This window comes from Oncorhynchus gorbuscha, linkage group LG20 (genome assembly GCF_021184085.1).
Source record: "Oncorhynchus gorbuscha isolate QuinsamMale2020 ecotype Even-year linkage group LG20, OgorEven_v1.0, whole genome shotgun sequence".
NCBI classification, from domain to species: Eukaryota; Metazoa; Chordata; class Actinopteri; order Salmoniformes; family Salmonidae; genus Oncorhynchus; species Oncorhynchus gorbuscha.
Window position 1 is genome coordinate 30,558,113 of NC_060192.1, and position 22,197 is coordinate 30,580,309.

Below are 22,197 nucleotides of genomic sequence, written 5' to 3' on the forward strand. Positions count from 1 at the left end.
GCTATAGTTAGCTAGGTCAACCAATACATCATCATGAGTAGCCTAGCTATGGTTAGCTTGGTCAACCAATACATCATCATGAGTAGCCTAGCTATAGTTAGCTAGGTCAACCAATACATCATCATGAGTAGCCTAGCTATGGTTAGCTTGGTCAACCAATACATCATCATGAGTAGCCTAGCTATAGTTAGCTAGGTCAACCAATACATCATCATGAGTAGCCTAGCTATGGTTAGCTTGGTCAACCAATACATCATCATGAGTAGCCTAGCTATAGTTAGCTAGGTCAACCAATACATCATCATGAGTAGCCTAGCTATGGTTAGCTAGGTCAACCAATACATCATCATGAGTAGCCTAGCTATGGTTAGCTTGGTCAACCAATACATCATCATGAGTAGCCTAGCTATAGTTAGCTAGGTCAACCAATACATCATCATGAGTAGCCTAGCTATGGTTAGCTTGGTCAACCAATACATCATCATGAGTAGCCTAGCTATAGTTAGCTAGGTCAACCAATACATCATCATGAGTAGCCTAGCTATGGTTAGCTTGGTCAACCAATACATCATCATGAGTAGCCTAGCTATAGTTAGCTTGGGGTCTGAATACTTTCTAAATGCACTGTATATGATTATAATATAATACACAAGGTCCAGTATAAAGGTGTTTATTTCATGAGTTATGATATTGTAGTTTGGATATTATTTGTCGTTTCAGTTGCATATCTTCCACCTGTAAATGAGTCAGACAAAAACTGCAATGTTGTTTTCAAGGTGAAGAGGCCAAGGCATTCTTTCAACTAGTCTGATCTGTAATGTACTTAAATATTTGTCTATTGAAAAGTATTTAGTGTTCTGTTCTGGTTCTATATGAAGAAGATGCCACATCAAGTGTATATCAGGTTGGTTAATACTTGTGGACACATGGTACTGTAGTCGTAACTGTGTCATCAACACAACTTCTTGTTATCTGAGGGACGTCCCTTTTGTAACGGATGTCTTCTGGAGATAGAGAGGAGGACCAAAATGCAGCGTGATGATTATCCATTTTAATGGGATACCTAAACAACGGAAAAAAAACAATGAACCGACAAAAAGAACGAAGACGAAACAGTCCCGTAACGTGAATACCAACACAGGAACAATCACCCACAAGCCCACAATACAAAACAGGATCCCTAAATATGATTCCCAATCAGAGACAACGACTAACACCTGCCTCTGATTGAGAACCATATCAGGCCAAACACATAGAAACAGACAAACTAGACATACAACATAGAATGCCCACTCATATCACACCCTGACCAAACAAAACATAGAAACAAACAGCGCAAACTATGGTCAGAGTGTGACACCTTTGTTTTACTTGTCTACAGTGTTGTGGTTAAGTATTGATACGCTAATTGGCAGTGTGTAACATCAGTTGTCGTTTTTGGTGAACATAATTTGCTGAAGATTTGCTGGTTGACGTAACGACTACCATGTCTGTGTGTGTGTGTGCCTTGCTGTTAATTTCTTTTCTGACTATTTTAATGTTGAAGGCCTGAAGAGATAGTCCTGAATTATATATACTGTATATATTTTTTATTTTACCCTTATTTTACCAGGTAAGTTGACTGAGAACACATTCTCATTTACAGCAACGACCTGGGGAATAGTTACAGGGGAGAGGAAGGGGGTTGAGTGAGTCAATTGTAAACTGGGGATGATTAGGTGGCCATGATGGTATGAGGGCCAGATTGGGAATTTAGTTTGGGAAATAGATAGTCCTGAAGAGGTAGTGGTTGATTGTTGGTGTGCTTGTCGTCCAGTTTGACTAATGTCCTGCTGGAGCAGACGAGAGAGGCGGGGCATAGCAATGTTTCAGACATACTGGTCCTATGTTCTATCAAGTCATATGTTTATATTACTACTAATGTGTTTTTCAATTCATTGTTGTATAGATTTTTGTAGCACTGCTTGTAAAATGAATTTGGGTATCTAGATATGAAATGACTATCACATTGATCAATCCTAGTAACAATAGTGCACGTATGAGGAGCTAATAAAATGACATAAGTGTTCTGATACCTTACTTTTGTCTTGGTTCCTCTTGTGACTGCTTATCACTGACCTATTGCACTGATATAACGACCCTATTGTACTGTATCACTAGAATATGAATAACCAATTTATGCACTGGTTCTGAGAGACATTTGTAAATGGTTATTTTTGCATGTACAGTATGACCCCCACCCACCTCGCAGGCCATCTGGCCATCTGGGACGACAAGAAGGGCATAGAGACAAATGAACTCATGAGATCCACGACATGGGAAGGAACAGCTCATTCTAAGCCAAGGACATGCCAGTATTTCTTGTCCAGCTGTAGAGCCACATCCTAAGGATGATATTTTAATAAGGTCAGGTAAATCCCCACTGAATGTGGTACTGTATGTATAATGATAAACTAGCTAATGCATTTATAGAGTCTGTGCTGTCTGTTTTTGAATGAGTATTGTTTCTTTCCAATGTTTGTAGAAGGTACCAGAACCTTCCATTGGTAAAGTGTTTTGGAAATTACTCCACATCTCTTTCTGGTCCCATGTGAAGCAGCACTGATATTAGTGGAGTGTTTATTATTCTAAAAATATTAATGTAATTTAGCAGATTCTTTTATCTTAAGGTACTTGCAGTCATGCATGCATACATTTTACATACGGTTTGTCCCAGGAATCGAAACCACTATTCTGGCGTTGCAAGTGCAATGTTCTACTGAGCTACAGAGGACAACGAGACAGATTTCATACCAGACAGATACAGATAGCTGTTGTTGGATCCTGTTTGTTTTCCTGCTCCCCTCAAAGGCAGTGGCATCGCACTAGGCAGCGGTCACTGAGCCTCCATCTGTCCCAGGGAGCATAGAGCCAGGACCCCACTGAGTCACCCACACCAAACAGAAACATGGTAAACAACAACATTTATTGGCCTCTTTCACAGACACCTGGTTTGGATGTCTCCTTGCTACAGATTTGGTTGATTACCTTTGTTACAAAAACCCAAACTAAAACCCTGTCTTGGTGACAATATGGTGAGGTGTTTTGAACAGAAATTAACCATGCAACAAAGAGTTCCCCAGCATCTTAAGAAAGCAAACAACTTTGACAGTAGCTTTTCAATTATTTTGGTATAAAAACAATCAAACCTTAAACACATTTCTAAACTGGTTGAACAAGACACATTGAAGTGGTTTTCCTTAAGACAAAAACATAATTGATTATTTAAAACAAATAAGAGATACAAACTACATACATTTTATTTCAATAAATATATAAAAATATAGCTTTATATCAATATGATAAGACCTTAAGGACTTCCAAACCCTGTGAGAATACTAGATCTTGACATAGCAAAATCAAATCATGCTGAGAGTGGAGGATGATGACCAAGGGGATCCGTGTTTGGGACAATCATTTGAATCATACACAAATATTCCATTTAGTTTTTCCACGAGCGTAGCTTTGTGGCACACAGGAGACAGCCTTCAATTCAATAGTGATGACTCTAGTTGCAGAGTTCCCTCCAACCTGACTCTAATCATAGCATATCAAATTGAGGGTTCCAATGATTGTGGATTGCTTATAGCAGCTCTTTGACTGAACTACTAGTGAATAGGCAGTAGATGAGCCTACATTCTGTAAGGGCTCTCCACACAAATCTCAAACAACAGACATTGTATTATCATTCAAGTACTGAACTGTCCACCATACATTACTGACGTCATAGTGATGCAGCTACTGTATTATACAGTCATAAACTGACAAGTGGCTAGTAGTTATGTATAGTGCTCACGTTCTATTGAGAAACAACATGTAATGTCATTCAGTTTATCACTATTAACACACAAGTTATACATTATTGCCCGTGAGACAAAGTAAGGCAAAAACAATTAAGACATTAGAACATTTGTATTTACCAACTATTGGAATGAGTGCCATTACAGCAGAGCAAAATTGTAGCCTACAATTTGCATAATTTAGCTTTTTCTTAAATGATGCACTGCAACCATTCTGTACAACTACCCCACAGACATCTATGTGTACATGGCCTAAATATTGATTTGTTGTGAAAACATGAGAAAAGAGGGTTCATCAAGGGTTCTTTGGGAAGGGTGATGGTTCTATGTGGAACCCTAATGACTCATAGAACCCTTTGAGCCCTTCAATGGTTCTTTACAGTTCACAAAAGGTTTCATTGTTATTTTAGTGATAATATATATTTAGGGCCAGTGGCTCATTTATTCTAGTTTCTCTAATCTGTTGTGTTATGCCATGACATGTTATATATGACTATGGCCAGAAACAGTGTCGAGTGAAAGACTCATGTGTGGCCTTGTGTCAACTGAGAACTGTTGTCTCACTCAGTAGTTCTCAATTCTTTCCTCAGGCACCCCAGCAGTTCCAGAGCTAGCACACCTGATTCAACTGGTCAATTAACACAATAATAACACCTATGGAATTTTCACAATATGGCAAACCAGAATTTAAAAACCTGTATGGTTCTTCAAATAGATCTACAAAGAACTGTTTAGATTGAGAAAGGTTCTTTATAGAACCATTCTGCATAAAGGTTATATGAAGAACCATTAAAAGGGTTCTATATAGCCCCAAAAAGGTTTGTAACCATAGCGGAATCTTTTTTTTTTGGTGCTATATAACATGTTTTAATGGTTATTTATAGAACCTTACGAAATTATTATTTATTGCGCCATACAGGTTCAATTTAGAATTGAAAAAAAGTTATATATATATATATATATATATAGCACCAAAAAAAGGATATGCTATGGTAACAAGCGTAATGCCCCTTTTTTTGGCACTATGTAGAGACATTTGTTTTTAGTGGGCAAGCAACAAAAATATGTTATGACATCAGAAGTCAATCAGATGTCGATGTGTAAGGTATACCGAGGGTCTAGGTAGGCTATAGGCATACAGATATTGCACGTAGTCTATTGTAATTATAATCCATTAGTGTTGCGCATGACGAATGCAAAGGGTTTCCCCCTTGAAACATTTAGAGTGGCCCGTCACACAGGGAATATATGATACTGTCTGGGTGCGTTCATTTGGAAAACCTTGGCTGACACTATTTTTTCTGCTTTTGTCTTGAATTAAAAAAGCACACAAATGAGGCTTATTCTCCACTCCTACAGTACTAGCTACATAGCTCGCATTACCAGGCATATGCGTCCGTTATCGAGTGGGCGATGGCTCACGTTTCGTTGTCCATGGTGCTGAAACGGCTTTGCGGATAACGTTGAGCTACACAGTCCACTCATTCCAGCATTTCCCCCTCGCAATAAACCATGCGTAAATCACAAATTGGCTCACTTTTACTTGCCCCACTATATGACAGACTGAAGGGACAGTAAACATTTTGAAGGTGTAGAGACGCGGTAAATCAGTACCAAGTTTCGACATCCTTCTGATGAACATTCAACAACCTTTGATAAACATTATTCCCAATGAATGGAATCAATACGGGGACATTAGGAGTAGTTTCCTTCGCCCTATTGTATTGTACTGACACAGAACACGTATTTGCCTAATGTGTTAGGGGCTACTTTTAATCCTTTATGAGCAACACCGAGTCATTGCACATGACATGCACAAATGCATCAATTATAATCTAAAGGTTGTTATATGAGGCCTTTATATGAGGCCTCGCTCGTACAGTGAAGGCTACTACCTCCATATAAACGCATCAATACTGCACTGGTAGCTCTGGGACAATACACTTCCTTTAGAGAAATTGAACGGGTTTATTTTGAGAGCAGACATCCTAATGCTATGCTCAGTAAAATATACAAGAGGACGTCAGACGTACAGTAGTTATTCAATACACACGAAATGCAAAACAAAACACCCACAAATCTTTTCGGATTAGTCATTAAGATTGTGATGTGTTTGTAACTACTTGATTAGAGACTATAGGCTAACACACAACAGTTGCCTAGACAACACTTGGCGTCCTTGGTCGCAGAGGGAAGTTGGAAGATGCGCATCCACAACAACAAGCCAGTCTCATAGATTTCTGTATCTCGGGATTTCTGAAAGCATAAATGATGGGGTTTATCATTGAGTGACAAATGGCTGGGAGAGCGGTGACGTAGGTATAGATGGGGGGGTATCTGATGTCCGCCACCAGAGAGTACATGGCGAAGGGGATCCAGCACAATGCAAATGTGCCAAGGATAATGGAGAGGGTGGAGACCCCTTTAGTGGTGGAGGAGGAGTGGGAGGTCGTCATGAACTGGTGCTGCACCGCGATTTGCTGCGCGTGACGAAAAGCAATCTTGCAAATCTGGAGGTATAGTTGCAGAATGAGTGCGAATACAAAAAGAAGAGTCACAGCCAGCGCTGCAGCGTGATTTTTATCAATGGGAGCGCAAATACTGCAAGTAGTCTCATCCTTAAGGCAGTTCCATCCCATGATTGGTAACGCGCCCAGAGTGATGCTCGTCACCCAAATGAGCACCAGTGTGACGATGGTAAAAATCACTGTTCTTTCCGTGTGGTAAGTGAGTGCGTTGTAGAGGGACAGGTATCTATCCACAGTGATTGCCAGGATATTGAGAACGGAGGCCGAAAAGGCAGTGATGAGCAGTCCAGCTGATAGCAGCGTCGCGAATCCCGTATCAAATATGTAGGTGATGGTGAAATTCACTATCAAACCAAGCCCTGCCAGTAGGTCCGCAAAAGCCAAGCTCCCTATCAACACGAACATGGGCGCTTTCAGGGTGGGCGTGTAAATAATTAAGGCAATCACGATTGCATTTTCACAGGACATTAGGGTCCCTGTGACACACAATACTATATCCCAGGGATTCACGCTGACAGGCACCGGCTCCAGCTCAAATGTTGGAGGTGGCGTGGAATTCCCTGCTTCTTGAACACTCCAGATTGGGGTAGAGGTGTTTTGGAATTGGTTACTCATAGCTGCCGCAGAGAGTGAATCATCACTGAGAATGACAGAGAAGGGGAGGGGGCGCAGATAGAGACTTTCAGAGTGATCACCGTGGGAAATGTACAGTGTAAAGACACTTGTGTTCAAGAGTGTCTTACATATTTCCAAATAAAACATTTGTCTCATTTGACAGACGCACGACCAATTGTGGCGTGAATGCATGGCCAAAATGCCGCCTTTTATGCATAAAGGATATTAGCGGAGTATCACCGATTAGTCCGATTATAACAGTTCAACTGTGCTGTTAGTGTACTTATCATTTCCTCCGTTGTCTCCCAATACATACAACAAAGAGTTAAATTTAAATGAGAGCCCCTCTGTCGGGACTACTGACATCAAGGATTGGCTGTTTGAGCAGGAATTTATAGAAACGGTAAAAATGGAAATGAATGGCTTGTCTTTGATCTAATTTTAGATCCATGTAATTTCGATTAGTAATAGCATGCCCAAACATTAGATATGGGTTGTTTCACCCAGGGCAAATTAATATTATTAATCCACACATCTATTCTTACCCTCTCGCGTGATTATAAAGGACTTCTAAGGTCAAAAACCAAATGATGTCATTTATGTGAGAAAAGGGTTCTCTCTTGTCTATCATTTAAACACGGACATAATATATAGATATATAGGCTGATCACTAACCAGTGCATCCGTGCGTGTCACTATGCCTCAGTCAAGTGATGTTGAGATGGCTTGTTGAGGTCTGCCCATACGCATTCCTTGACAGCTGTTCACGGGGAAGATGGAGACATTGGGCGCGCGGGTGAAGACTATAACGGGTAACCGCCGGCACCGATGTATAATATAAACCCTCTGTTTTATTTTACCGTTATTGTAACAACTCTTTTCTGATTCTATTTCTCACAGGAGACGTTAAGACTTGGCTGACACACCGCTAATGATATTGGCAATTCGCTGGCATTGACTCTTGCTTGTTACTATCCTATTGGTCCTGTGGATGATTCCCCAACTGACGTCAAGTGCTCCCACTCCATTCTTCACTCGATGTGTGATTCAGAGCTTGTGGAAGAGGGTGACACAGCATAGATTTTCAGAAATAAATAGTCAATACTATTAGTTGTTTCGGTTTTATTTATTTTATGTACTTTTTTAAGCTATGGCCTGGTATTTTTTCCACCTACATTTTAATTGCGTGGAATATAATATATTCACACAAGGATCCTAAGAGTTAGCTTGAATCTTGTTGACCTCCGTTGATGAGAATGGTTCCAGCATCTGATTGAGTTTATTTTATGTTCAAAGCACATTCCTCCCTTGACAAAGTGATACCAGTATGAGTACAGAACTGTGTTGTCCTGGAACCTGCAGGTGGCAGTATATCACTTTAAAGAGGGGGGGCGACATCTTTTGGAAGTTTGACCATGTCACTGGTCAGTAGAGTAGCTGGCTAAAAAAAGACTCAAACTAGCTGACATGCCTGTCAAAAACAAAAGTGAATTTTTACTATGCAGAGTTATTTTCTTTTCCAGGAATTATTAAGACCAATGAACTTTCGCTAGTAATATTTTAAACCCTCCCTCCATATATCCCCATGATCATTGTAAGAAGTTTGATCAACTTCATGAATCACCTTCTAGTACCAGTTACACTACATAGAGGAGGGTGTGTGAGCATGGTCTGCCAATAGGGAAGCAAGGGGTGTGGAAATAGTGGTGTTGTTCTCACCCTTCACTAAACACTTGACCCCGATAGAAGCAGCCCCAGCCCTAATCACTCCCCATCTCATGTTTCCTGTCACAATGCCTGGTACACAGCCACTTCCTTTGTTGAAAGGGAGGGTCTGGTTTAGAAGTTACATTTGAGGAACATTTGGTCATATTGGTACGTGGGTGACAAGAGTGAGGGTTAGAGAGACAACTCACCATCTCATTGAGGAGGCTGGTTTTTATCAGGTAAATTTGACAATTCCCAAATTATTACTATTATTATTATTAATCCGGTATATTGTACAATTCATGACCTCATTCCTTGCAGGTAAAGAGGTATGTGATTTGATTTCTATATGTAGGTCTTGGGCTATCAGGTTTAAAAGGTTCTGTGGATAACATTAGTATGGAATGGTGAATTATTGACCAATGAATAAACTCAGTTTTGAGCTCTTTACGATCGATCAACTCAGGGCCACTAATATGGCATGAAGATGACATGTAACAAGTTAAGTAACTAGCAGTTTCAAAAGTACAATGATTCCTTTGCTACCTTTACTTTACGTAACGTAATGCAGTAAATCAATAACTACAAAGATCAAATGTATCAGGTCATGTCTGCGTGGTATTAGAAAGAAACTCGGTTAGTATGCGTCACCTGAGATTACTCTGGGGAAAGAAGTCAAGCTTGGATAAACCCACAGGCCTTATTCTGAAGGGTTCACATTGGCTCTGAAACAATGGGCACAGCAAAGCCGTCTTGGTACAGTTCCAAGTACTGTCTGTTGTATTTAATTCACCTTCATAAGTCATACAGACCAGTAGTCCCACCAAGGTGATGAAGGCCTACATGTACCAATGCTCTATTCAGATGTGACCACACAGCAGACTGTCTATGGCAACATGCTTTTTGAACTGTTGCAGTTAGCAGAAAAACTCAGGTTACATAAAGGGATGGGGGGGGTATCTGATGTCCGCCACCTGAGAGTACATGGCGAAGGGGATCCAGCACAATGCAAATGGAGAGGGTGGAGACCCCTTTAGTGGTGGAGAAGGAGTGGGAGGTAGTGATGATGCAATCATCTTTTTTTCTTCTTTCTTTCTTTTTTCTTCTTTCTTTCTTTTTTCATCTTTCTTTTTTGCAATCATTTTTTGTTCCTGTCCCCATCATGTGCCAACGATGTTTCCCAAACGTTGGTCAATAGCTCTGTCTCAACATTAGAAGAAGAGGATGGAGCCAATTTCTCTTTCTCAGCTCTGTCATCTCTCGTCTCAGTTATTACTGTCAACATCCGCTACACCGTGCATTAGTCATTTTGTCGAGACTGTATGGCTTGATGCTTTTTTGATCGTTTTTTTTTTACTGTGTTATTGACTTGTTAATTGCTTACTCCATGTGTAACTCTGTGTTGTCTGTTCACACTGCTTTGCTTTATCTTGGCCAGGTCGCAGTTGTAAATGAGAACTTTTTCTCAACTAGCCTACCTGGTTAAATAAAGGTGAAAAAAAAGTTACAAATCCTGAAACCAACATAGACATGATATATCTTTCTGAAGCCTCTAAAGGGATGTTCCTGAGGGAGCAGCCGCCCCTGGCATGATCTGGTAAACACACCCATTGAGACTAACAACATTGAGGTGATTGTAAGACAAGTGTCTCAAGCCGTCATGCTTTTATTTATATAAAAGTTGATGAAGTTGAACACGTCCATGTGGAAAAGTCAACGTAGCAAAACAGCTGTGAATTACTTGGTTGTATCTATGCTCCTCAAAGTAAACCATCCAAGGCATGCCAGGAATATCAAGTCAGCTCTTGTCATGATGCAGCTGTTGAGGCAATGGAACTATTTTGATGTGCCAGCCTCTTTGAAACAATTCAATACCATCCTTGTCCCTCAGAGGCAAATATGCTTCACACGCCATCCCAACAATATTTTGATGTCCATCCTCTGTTCTCCTCTCTCTGTCTTTCTACCTCTCCCCCTCTCTCTCTCTCTCTCTCCCCCCCTCTCTCTCTCCTCTCCCTCCTCTCTCCCTCCACTCTCAGCATCCAACGAAGTCAGAGCAAGTAGCAGCCCACTTCCAATTGTCATGGCAACAGCATGTGAATGTATTGGGCTGTAGGAGCAGGCTGTAGCGTAGATGTAGGAGTGCTGCATTGGAAGCCACAGCTCTATCTCCTGAGCCAGCTGTGAGGTAGGAGGGAAGGACACAGGGCTTTGGAGGGATTTATGGACACATTCATCAGGCTCTGTTTTACAGGAAGGTTGAGATGAAATTGATGTCTCTTCATTCTGTCATGTACTCATTTTGACTTCATGTATGTAGACAGTATGCAAACAGTGTTGTGTGGTTTATGTGAAAGATTAGCATTTTTATTGTTCCAATTAGCATCTATTTATTCAAGGAAGTCGAGGGTCTCTGTCGCTCTAGGGTATTTACACGTCTCTCTGGCGTTCTATCTCTGTCTATCTCTCTCTCTCTCTCTCTCTCTCTATATATATATATATATATATATATATATATATATATATATATATATATATATGTCTCTCTCTCTTTCTATCTGTTTCATTCTAGCCATGTATCTGACAAGGTAAAACATGGACATGATTATGTCAGAAAGCCCTCTATTTTTAAGCATTGTTGTTATTGTCTGTGTGTGTGCGTTGTGAAAGGGTGTGTGCCTGCATGCGTATGTGGGTGCGTGCAAGCATGTGTGTGTATAAATGTGTGCATGCATGTGTGTGTGTGTTGTGTGTGTGTGTGTGGTCTTTTTGCATGTGTGTGTGTGTGTGTGTGTGCCTGTGTGTGGTATTTGTGTGTGAGTGTGTATGTATATAAAATCTGTTTTGTTAAAAGAAAGGGAATAGGAGTGATCATACGTTCATCCAGGGAACCATTCCCAAAGGCTACGGTGTTTGTTATGCTGATGAATGCGGAGAAAACTCTCCTTGGGCTGTCAGTGGTGGAGTGTGCAGCATATCTAAATGGCCTACTTGACCCATGCTAAAACACAGTCTTTGACGACATCATAACCAACACACCATTTAGAGGAAAGAAATAGTTAGAGATCTTCCTCTTTAAGGCAGAAGATATTGCTCAGAGAGTTGTCCAGAGAGAAGGCAGGCGATAGAGCGGAAATGAAGAAGAAAATAATAGATGAACTTCATAACAACTACAGGTTTAGTCCAGCAATGAAAGAGGGGGGATTCCATGATCAGCTGTATGCAACAGTCTGTACCCCACTAATTATCCCAATAGCACGTGCCCTCTCCAACAACGACAGAGGAGCATTTTCCCAAGAAACAGCATTGACCGCCTTCCTTGGCTAATTTAATTCACACTCTGACTGTGCTGAGACCTAAGCAAGTCTTCCATCGTTGGATGTGTAGATCATTCATCATACTATCCCTGAAACAAAAATTCTGCAGTTATCATATCTTTATTCTTGTTCATTACATGACTGCATGGTCCTCTTAATTAACGCAATCAAAATGTTCTCTTTTTTTCCCTACACACAATCTTTCCATTTTATTAACAGCCATGGATTTTTTTTAGGTATGATTACTGGAATAGCTTTTACAATCTGTTAATTATTCTTCAATAGTTTGCTCATCCCATCCAGTGTAGATGGTGTCGAACCAGGCATCATGCAGTATAGATCTAATCTGTGGTTCAAATGATTGTTTTTGTGATCTGACTAGGGATGACCAGGTAGCAGTTACCATGGTAAACACCCACTCTTCATTTATCAAGCACAAGACCAAGATAGGCAGAGATATTTTCTGACTTCCTTCCTTCTCTCCAGCCACATCTCACTCACCCTCTCCCACTCACATGCTCTCCTTATATACAGTATCCTCATACTCAAAGGACTATGGTTATATTCAAAAGGGAAATGGATAAAAGACAGAATAGCATATTTTGTTTTATTTCTGAAACCAAGATTAACACCCCACTGTGCTGTCACTCACACAACTTGTTTATTCTATCTTCTCGTCCCCTTAGGTAACATCCAGATGAAGGAATTGTGAAACTCTGTTCTCTAAAGAGGACTCATCTCTGTTCAGCCAAACAGCCTGTGATCTACCTGGTGTCTCAGGACTGTCTCTGATGTCATGGAGAACAGGGCCCTGATGTGTACCAGTCAAGCCTGGAAGGGGCCCAAAGGGTCCACCTTCTCCCCCAACTGGGACAACACATCCTACCAACCAAACATCATGATGTCCCCTTGTCCTGACGTGGTGAAGTCCCCATGCCAGCATGCTGCCAAGATATGCCACCCCCCAGAATCCTCTGTGACCTCCCAGTTCCAGCAGGTTGGCCCCTATGCCTCCACTGGATTGTCTGCCATGGCTAACACTGCCAGTAGAAGGGGTGAAAGGGAGTGTTATATAGTTAACCCCATTCAAAATGAGGAGACGGTCCTGCCAGTACACAACCCTGAGTTTCGCGGTCGCTCCTTCTCTGCAGCCACTGCCTCAAACTCAATCACTTCCAGAAGCAGATGTGACAGCTACGTCCACCTATGCCCTGACAACAGCGCAGAGGACATTAGTAGAGGCGACAGCTCCCCGTTGAGCCCAGACGTCTCCCCTGATCACGGTGGTCCACGGTCGCGGTCCCACAGCATCATCCTGAGGAAGACGCGGAGGAGGCCGGCGCCGCCAACCCGTAGCGTGTCCCTGAGGAGAGACTCCGCCTCCCAGCTCAGAGAAAACAGGACCAAGAGCCTCTACATGGACAGAGACACAGCTACCCAAGACTCCTTCTTGCCTGACCTCATCCTCATCTCCACACCCAGGACAGAGGACGTACTGTGCCTGGAGCAGTCCCCTGCTCAGCCTGTACAGGCTCTGGTTGGGCCACCAGTCAACAATAATGGGCAGATACGTGAAGTAAGATCAACTGACCCCTGCTCTTCCATGTCATGCTCAGGTCCTGCTATGGGTATTACTGGAAATGAGGACAAAAAAGCCCCCAGCTGGTCAGAATCGGTCAGACCCTCTCCCCCCTTGCGACACCCTCCAACTCTAACTTGTAAACAGTCCACCTTCCTACCACCTGCCCCAGTCTCCCCCTCCAATGGCATGTCCAGATCTCAGTGTGAGACTTCCCCCCCTCCTATCCTCACGTCTGCCATCACTGGACCCTCCCCCCTGGGCTGCAGGATGCGCCCCAAGTCCTCCACCTCACCCACCTCCCCCAGAGCCAGCAACAGCAGGCTACGGCTGTCCCTGGAGTTGCCAGGCCTTGTCCCTCTCCCAGACCCGACATTGGTCAAATCTAAAGCCACGCGGCGTCACTCCGAGTCCTCTGGCACTACCAAACCCAGACAGAGGCTGAGCTCCAGCATGATGGTGATGCCTGTGGTGACCCAGGAGGATCTCAGCAATGTTCGTTTACGTTCCGTCAGCAGCTCAGATTCAGACAAAGGCTTGGAGGGCTCACCTGAAGTCATCAGGGAGGAGGAGCAGGAACAGGATCTGGAGCTGGAGAGCTGTCCATTGATCCACCACAGTCCTAAAGCTAAACCACCTGTTGCTACTAAGCCACCCGCACACAAATGGCCACCGATACATATGGTAAAGTCCTCCTCAATCTCTACACAGTTCTCAGAGACCCTTCCTGCCTCATCAAGAGAGAGGCAAGGGGACATGTTTATGGTGGAAAGAAGAGTGAAGCCTAAGAGGTCACATCAGCCTCCTTGTGTTGCCAGTGATGGGGTTATGTTTCAGAGGCAGCAAGCTGTAGACAGGCAGCAGTATGATGTGACTGACTCACACCCACCACCTGCCTCCTGCCATTCAGAGACCAGGAACGTGAGAAGGACCTCTCTCACCAGCACCACATCTCTTCAAGCTGAACTAGATAGGAAGAAGAAGTTGGTTCCCCCTCCAGTCGCAAAGAAACCTGATGTCCTCTTCATGCCCTCCATCAGCTCACTGGGACAGGAGAGCACCAGGAGCCATGTCTGGTCTGGGCTCAGTGGTGCTTACCAGGCTCCTGCCAGTGCATACCAGCCTCCTACCACTGGTTACCAGGTTACTGCCAGTGCATACCAGCCTCCTACCACTGGTTGCCAGGTTACTGCCAGTGGTTACCAGGTTACTGCCAGTGTTTACAGAGACAGAGACTTTACTGGACAAGATTGCAACCATAACAGGATAAGAGATGGTATTCTTCAATTTTACAAGTAGAACTCACTCACACTGTTTTGAACTCTATGCATGAAGTCTGTAACATCTGTAACCAACATCTGTACCATCATCTGTAACATTATTTATTGTATGTTGTTATTATTGAATCAATATGTACGCATAATATGTAGATGGCACGAGTTAGCTCTTGAACTAAAGTATTTTCATCCCAAATGGAATTTATGGTGTTATATATTTTTCCAACAGGACTTTTCCTAGATGAGAACAGTGAAGAGAGGAGGGCAATGCCTCAGATGAGAACACTGTGCCTCGGGGAGCAGGAGGAGGAAGAGTTGGACCACAACTCCTCACAGCCAACTACTGAGGACCTATTCACCATCATACACAGGTAATGGGTCTTACTTTCCCACAAAATAGAATATCAAGCAACATGCAAAACAAACTACCAGTGCTACATAGGTAAACTAGATATAAGGAGACGAGCCTGGTCCACTTTCATGCACACTAAATTGGTTAAATAATTACATCCAACAAATAAACAAGCATTAACACACTTTCCAAAAAAAGTATATTGTCAGAATTATTTAATATTTTAGTTGTTTCTCAAAGGTTTTTTCTTCATAACAAGTGTATTATATTAGTCTACTTTCTGGACTCCCTGTTTTTTGAAAGGTCAAAGAAGAAACTCCTGGGTCGTAAAGAAACAGCTGACAGCACTGGGAGCAGGCAGGGTTACGGATCCCCCATTAAAGGCACACCGAGGGTCGTCCAGAAGTCAAGCTCCAAAAATGACAACTTCATGGCTTTTCTGCAGAGGAGGAGGAGCAATAAACCCAGCTCTGGGGAGAGACTGTCAGCCTCTGAACTACTGAAGAATACTAAACCATTGGCCGGCCAACCGTAGCGCATCAAACAACTCCAATGTTTATGTTTCTCAATGTGTAACAAACACTATTCACTCAATATGGGGCATGCGAGTATTGTGGACAATCAGGGAGAGAAGGAAAAGTCTATAGTTTGTATTGCTTTACGTGCTACAGTTCACCGACAGCTTGTTTCTGTGACGGCAATGCAGTGTATAGAGGTCATGTCTAACTGGAAATATGACAGTGTTGGCCAGCTGTGTTTTGCTTATGAGCTGAGACAATCTATCGTGTCAATACATCTTTCTTGCCTTGACTTGTGATGCCTACAACATTTGTTTCTGAGCTGCCAACATTTGTGCTTTTGGTCTTGGTCATGTATCGCTCAGAAATTAAACAGAGCTGCTTGTGTGTCTGTAACAGATCATTAGTATGCGTCTGCTTTAACCTACTGCTGCCCAAGCCTTATTCACTCTGACAAAGTAACGGGGGAGCATGATGGCTGTTTTATTGACTGGTTGTTCGTCTTATGCAAGTTCCTCCAGTGTCATGATAGTTGAATTGATATAAATCCAAGATACTGTATGTTCAACAAACAATGTTTTCCCCTGAAACAATTCCCTATCACAACTACATTGCATTCAAAATTGGTACCTTACTTACTGTACCCAGGTTTGTGAAAGATCCGTTCTTAGGCACTTAAGTGGGGGAAGGGGGGTCATTAAATATTTAAGCCAAACATGGGGACTCTGAGTAATAGGCGTGTTACTGAGAAATGGATAGAAGGGATTTATTATAATCCACAGGTCATCTGCCCTCGGTCTGTAATGCGTCACTCCTTCTGATACTCTGCCTGAGTGGATTATTAGTGTTCACTACTTCACTCTCACTACTAAGGTCCACTCTGAATTTCACTTTCAACGTGGCTTTCCAGTTCAGTGTTACGGAATGTCTCATAGGGGGAACATCACTGGATTTAAGAGACCTTAGTGTTGTACTAAAATGGTAAGGATGACAATGCACCTGCCAAATGCAAGTTTGTATAACAATATCGGCTAGCTGCTATCAATGTATTGTGGGATAGAAGGACTACTTTCTTTATGGAATTAATGTTCAAATGCGTTTATCTTAAAAATCAATGAATGATATTTAAATGTATTGGGAAAGTAATAGTATTACTAGTAGTAGTAGCCGTAGTATTAGCAGTAATAGTAGTAGTAGTAGCAGTAATAGTATTACTATTAGTAGTAGTAGTAGTATTATCAGTAGTATTAGCAGTAATAGTAGTAGTAGCAGTAGCAACATTAGTAGCATTAGTAATAGTAGTTGTAGTAGTAATAGTAGTATTATCAGTAGTAGTAGTAATAGTAGTATTAGTAGTAATAGCAGTAGTAGTATTAATAGTAATAGCAGTAGTAGTAGTAGTATTAGTGAAGGTAGTGGTAATAACTAAACACGATAAGGTAAGATATACTTTATTAGTCCATTCGAGATGGGACTTTTGTCCACACACATATACACATATATACACACACACATACACACATATACACATATATACATACACACATACACACACATATACACACATATACACACACACATACACACATATACACATATATACACACACACATACACACACATATACACATATATACACACACACATCCACACACATATACACATATATACACACACACATACACACATATATACACACACACACATACACACACATATACACATATATACACACACACATACACACACATACACACACATATACACATATATACACACATATATACACATATATACACACACACACACATACACACACATATACACATATATACACACACACATATACACATATATACACACATATACACACGTACACACATATACACACACATAGACACATACATACACACACATATACACATACACACACATACACACATATACACATATATACACACACACATAGACACACATATACACATATACACACACACATAGACACACATATACACATACACACACATATACACATATATACACACACATATACACACGTACACACATATACACATATACACACACATAGACACATACATACACACACATAGACACATACATACACATACATATACACACATATATACACATATATATACACACAAACACATATATACACATTCATATACACTCACATATTAATACGCATTTACACACACACATATACACACACATATATATACACACACACGCATATATACACACACATATACACACACATATACACATGTATACACACACATAAATACACACACATATATATACACACACATATATACACATACACACACACACCTATGCACACACACATTTACACATGCATACACACACACGTATGCGCACACCTGTACACACACACATATACACACACACACATATACTGTACACCCACACATATACTGTACACACACACACATACAGTACCGTTCAAAAGTTTGTGGTCACTTAGAAATGTCCTTGTTTTTGAAAGAAAAGCACATATTATGTCCATTAAAATAACATCAAATTGATCAGAAATACAGTGTAGGCATTGTTAATGTTGTAAATTACTATTGTAACTAGAAATGGCTGATTTTTTATGGAATATCTACATAGGCGCACAGAGGCACATTATCAGCAACCATCACCCCTGTGTTCCAATTTTGTATTTACTTTTTATTTCACCTTTATTTAACCAGGTAGGCAAGTTGAGAACAAGTGCGACCTGGCCAAGATAAAGCAAAGCAGTGCAACACAAACAACAACACAGAGTTGCACATGGAATAAACAAACGTACAGTCAATAACACAATAGAAAAAAGTCTACATCCAGTGTGTGCAAATGGCGTGAGGAGGTAAGGCAATAAATAGACCATAGTAGATAAGTAAATGGTACGTTGTGTTAGCTAATCCAAGTTTATCATTTTAAAGGCAAATTGATAATTAGAAAAGCCTTTTGCAATTATGTTATCACAGCTGAAAACTGTTGTTCTGATTAAAGAAGCAATAAAACGGGCCTTTTTTAGACTAGTTGAGTATCTGGAGCATCAACATTTGTGGGTTCGATTACAGGCTCAAAATGACCAGAAACAAAGAAGTTTCTTCTGAAACTCGTCAGTCTATTCTTGTTCTGAGAAATTAAGGCTATTCCATGCGATAAATTGCCAAGAAACTGATCTCGTACAACGCTGTGTACTACACACACATATATACACAAATACACAAATACACACGCATATACACACAAATATTTACAGTACAAACACACATATATACACACATGTACACAAAAAAAACATTTGGTTGGAGGGGTGGGAGCAGATATTTTTATTTTTTTATTTTTTTATTTTACCTTTATTTAACCAGGCAAGTCAGAAAAGAACAAATTCTTATTTTCAATGACAGCCTAGGAACAGTGGGTTAACTGCCTGTTCAGGGGCAGAACAACAGATTTGTACCATGTCAGCTCGGGGGTTTGAACTTGCAACCTTCCGGTTACTAGTCCAACACTCTAACCACTAGGCTACCCTGCCGAAGATGAATCTTCTTTCTGTTCCTCCAATGTCTCTCCTAAAGAATTAGAACTTTGTTGAAAAGATAATTACAGGGTAATTCCATCCACAAATAATATGTGGGAATGTGTTGAATTCAATATCTTACAATGGCTTTCAATAGGATAGCTATGTATTTTCATTTTTATGTCAAATAAAATAGGATACGGTTCATTATATGATTGAACGAGCCAGGTATAAAATGTGAATTTAGTTTGTTTCTCTCTCTAATTACAATTCTTACTTTAAACTTAAACAACATGTATGGTTCTATAGTTGATTAGACCGGTGATTGTTATGTGACAGTGTTTTTAGGCAGGTGTCAATGGGGACAGACAGAGGGCTATTTGTATCTCCACTCCATGTCTGCCATGATTGGATTATCACCACACATGATGAATGATCATCCCATTGGAGAAAATAAACCCATACGTGCAGTATTTGTCATTTTGTCATCATACCTTTATATTTCACAGGACATTGGGCCTTTGGGGGAATGGACAGCGTTTGAGGGATAGTGGATTGTGGGATCTGCTGGAGAAGGCATCTTGCAATGCTCCGGCAGCTTTACCAGCTTCACAGTTCACTGCATGAGTGGGCATCAACCTATCTGACAACCCCAGTCCTCACAGAAGCCAAGTTCCTCTCCCCTCCCCATAGAGCCTGGCTACTGTGGTTCCTGCTGGCATCCCTAAGTGTGCCCTGTGCGGCTAGATCTACTTCTACTGTGTTCAAGGTAGGGGTAGTTGGACCGTGGAAATGTGACCCCCTGTTTGCGAAGGCACTGCCCCAGACTGCAGCGCAGCTAGCTGTGGAGAGGATCAACAATGACCCCTCACTGTCCCTGGGCACCACCTTTGAGTATGTCATCATTGACGAGGACTGCCAGACATCCATGGCACTCAAGGGTTTCTTAGGTCACTACGCACGGGCTAATGCCTTCCTGGGCCCTGTCAACCCTGGCTACTGTGATGCAGCCTCTTTACTGGCCAACAACTGGAACAAGGCCCTGTTCTCTTGGACCTGTGTGAACTACGAGCTGGACGACCGAACTAGGCACCTTACTTTTGCCCGCACGGTGCCCTCGCCCACCTGGGTGCTGCTCAGCCTGGTGAGACACTTCCGCTGGGCACACATAGGGATCATCTCCTCGGCTGAGGATGTGTGGGTGGACACAGGCAGCAAGGTCGCTGACGCTCTGCGGAGCTACGGCCTCCCTGTCACCACCGTGGTCTCCACAGACAAGGACCCTGCCAGCATACGACTGGCTCTGACTAGGGTCAACAGGGCAGAAAACATCCGCAGTGAGTCCTGTTTATCATTCAGGTTTTTCTTTCTATACAACCTGTCTACCACTAACTACTATTACTACAGTGATGTCAGTACCAGAGCCAGTTTAATTCATTAGACAACTACTAACATATCACAACCACTTCTACTACTACTACTGCCACTGCTGCTACTACTGCTGCTACTGCTGCTACAACTACTACTGCTACTGCTACTGCTACTGCTGCTACTGCTACTACTACTACTACTACTGCTACTGCTGCTACTACTACTACTACTACTGCTGCTACTACTACTACTACTACTGCTACTGCTGCTACTGCTACTACTGCTACTGCTACTGCTTCTGCTGCTACTACTACTAGTAGTATTACTACTGCTACTGCAATTACTATTACTAGTATTACTACTGCTACTACTACTAATACTACTGCTACTACTACTAGTAGTATTACTACTGCTACTACTGCTACTGCAATTAATATTACCTGTATTACTACTGCTACTACTACTAATACTACTGCTACTACTACTACTAGTATTACTACTGCTACTACTGCTAATACTGCTAGTAGTATTACTACTGCTAGTACTACTAATAATACTGCTACTACTACTACTACTGCTACTGCTACCAATACTACTGCTACTACTACTATAAGTATTACACTGCTACTACTAATACTACTGCTACTACTACTGTTATTTTTTATAATGTAACCTTTATATAACTAGGCAATTCAAATTCTTATTTACAATGACGGCCTACACCGGCCAAACCGGACAATGCTGGGCCAATTGTGCGCCGTCCTATGGGACTCCCAATCACGGCCGGTTGTGAAACAGCCTGGAATCGAAGCAGGGTTTTTGTAGTGACGCCTCAAGCACTGAGATGCAGTGCCTTAGACCGCTGCACCACTCAGGAGCCCGAAAGATATTAATACGACTGGTACTACTACAACTATTACTTCTACTACTATTACTACAAAAACACATATTACTACTACGGCTACTACCACTACTACAACTACTGCTACTACCACTACTACTGCTACTACTGCTACTACTGCTATTGCTGCTGGTACTGCTCCTACTGCTACTGCTATTACTGCTACTACTAAAACTGTTGCTACTAATACTACTGCTACTACTGCTGCTGCTGCTACTACTGCTGCTGCTATTGCTGCTGCTACTGCTACTGCTCTGCTGCTGCTACTGCTACTGCTCTGCTGCTGCTGCTGCTGCTGCTGCTGCTGCTGCTGCTGCTACTGCTGCTGCTGCTGCTGCTGCTGCTGCTGCTGCTGCTACTGCTACTGCTACTGCTGCTGCTGCTACTACTACTACTGCTACTGCTACTAGTCATGCTACTACAACTACTGCTACTGCTGCTACTACTACTGCCATTGTTACTACTGCTACTGCTACTGCTGCTACTGCTACTACTGCTGCTGCTATTGCTGCTGCTTCTGCTACTGCTGTGCTGCTCTGCTACTGCTGCTGCTGCTGCTGCTACTACTGCTGCTGCTACTACTACTACATGCTACTACAACTACTGCTACTGCTGCTACTACTACTGCCATTGTTAC

The 22,197-nt window shown here is 41.8% G+C and overlaps 3 protein-coding genes across 8 annotated transcripts in view; 2 read left to right on the top strand and 1 right to left on the bottom strand.

Annotated features, from left to right (window-relative positions):
• Positions 1 to 3,006: 3,006 nt before the first annotated feature.
• Positions 3,007 to 7,961, bottom strand: LOC124006614 (G-protein coupled receptor 12-like). Its single transcript, XM_046316667.1, has 2 exons — positions 7,658 to 7,961; positions 3,007 to 7,007 (listed from the first exon to the last, which is right to left on the bottom strand). Exons 1-2 carry the CDS (start codon positions 7,663 to 7,665, stop codon positions 5,999 to 6,001), a joined length of 1,017 nt encoding a protein of 338 aa, XP_046172623.1. The 5' UTR covers positions 7,666 to 7,961; the 3' UTR covers positions 3,007 to 5,998.
• An 882-nt stretch (positions 7,962 to 8,843) lies between these two features.
• si:ch73-362m14.2 (NHS-like protein 2) lies at positions 8,844 to 16,132 on the top strand. Of its 3 annotated transcripts, none has more exons than XM_046318213.1 (5): positions 8,844 to 8,928; positions 10,729 to 10,947; positions 12,693 to 14,861; positions 15,092 to 15,233; positions 15,518 to 16,132. In XM_046318213.1, the coding sequence occupies exons 3-5, from the start codon at positions 12,803 to 12,805 to the stop codon at positions 15,747 to 15,749; spliced, it is 2,433 nt and encodes an 810-aa protein (XP_046174169.1). In that variant the 5' UTR covers positions 8,844 to 8,928; positions 10,729 to 10,947; positions 12,693 to 12,802; the 3' UTR covers positions 15,750 to 16,132. The 3 variants fall into 3 exon arrangements, with proteins under 3 accessions (XP_046174169.1, XP_046174168.1, XP_046174170.1); XM_046318212.1 differs by having other exon boundaries at positions 10,729 to 10,877; XM_046318214.1 differs by lacking the exon at positions 10,729 to 10,947 and having other exon boundaries at positions 8,845 to 8,928.
• Positions 16,133 to 16,520: 388 nt separating this feature from the next.
• Positions 16,521 to 22,197, top strand: part of LOC124006797 (retinal guanylyl cyclase 2-like) — a 27,453-nt gene continuing 21,776 nt past the window's right edge. For 2 of the 4 annotated variants that reach the window (XM_046316953.1, XM_046316955.1), the window contains exons 1-2: positions 16,521 to 16,713; positions 19,798 to 20,625. In XM_046316953.1, the coding sequence (XP_046172909.1) occupies positions 19,875 to 20,625 (751 nt within the window). In that variant the 5' untranslated portion in view covers positions 16,521 to 16,713; positions 19,798 to 19,874. Of the gene's footprint in view, positions 16,714 to 18,584; positions 18,626 to 19,797; positions 20,626 to 22,197 lie in introns of those variants that run through there. The other 2 variants (XM_046316954.1, XM_046316956.1) reach the window with 2 other exon arrangements.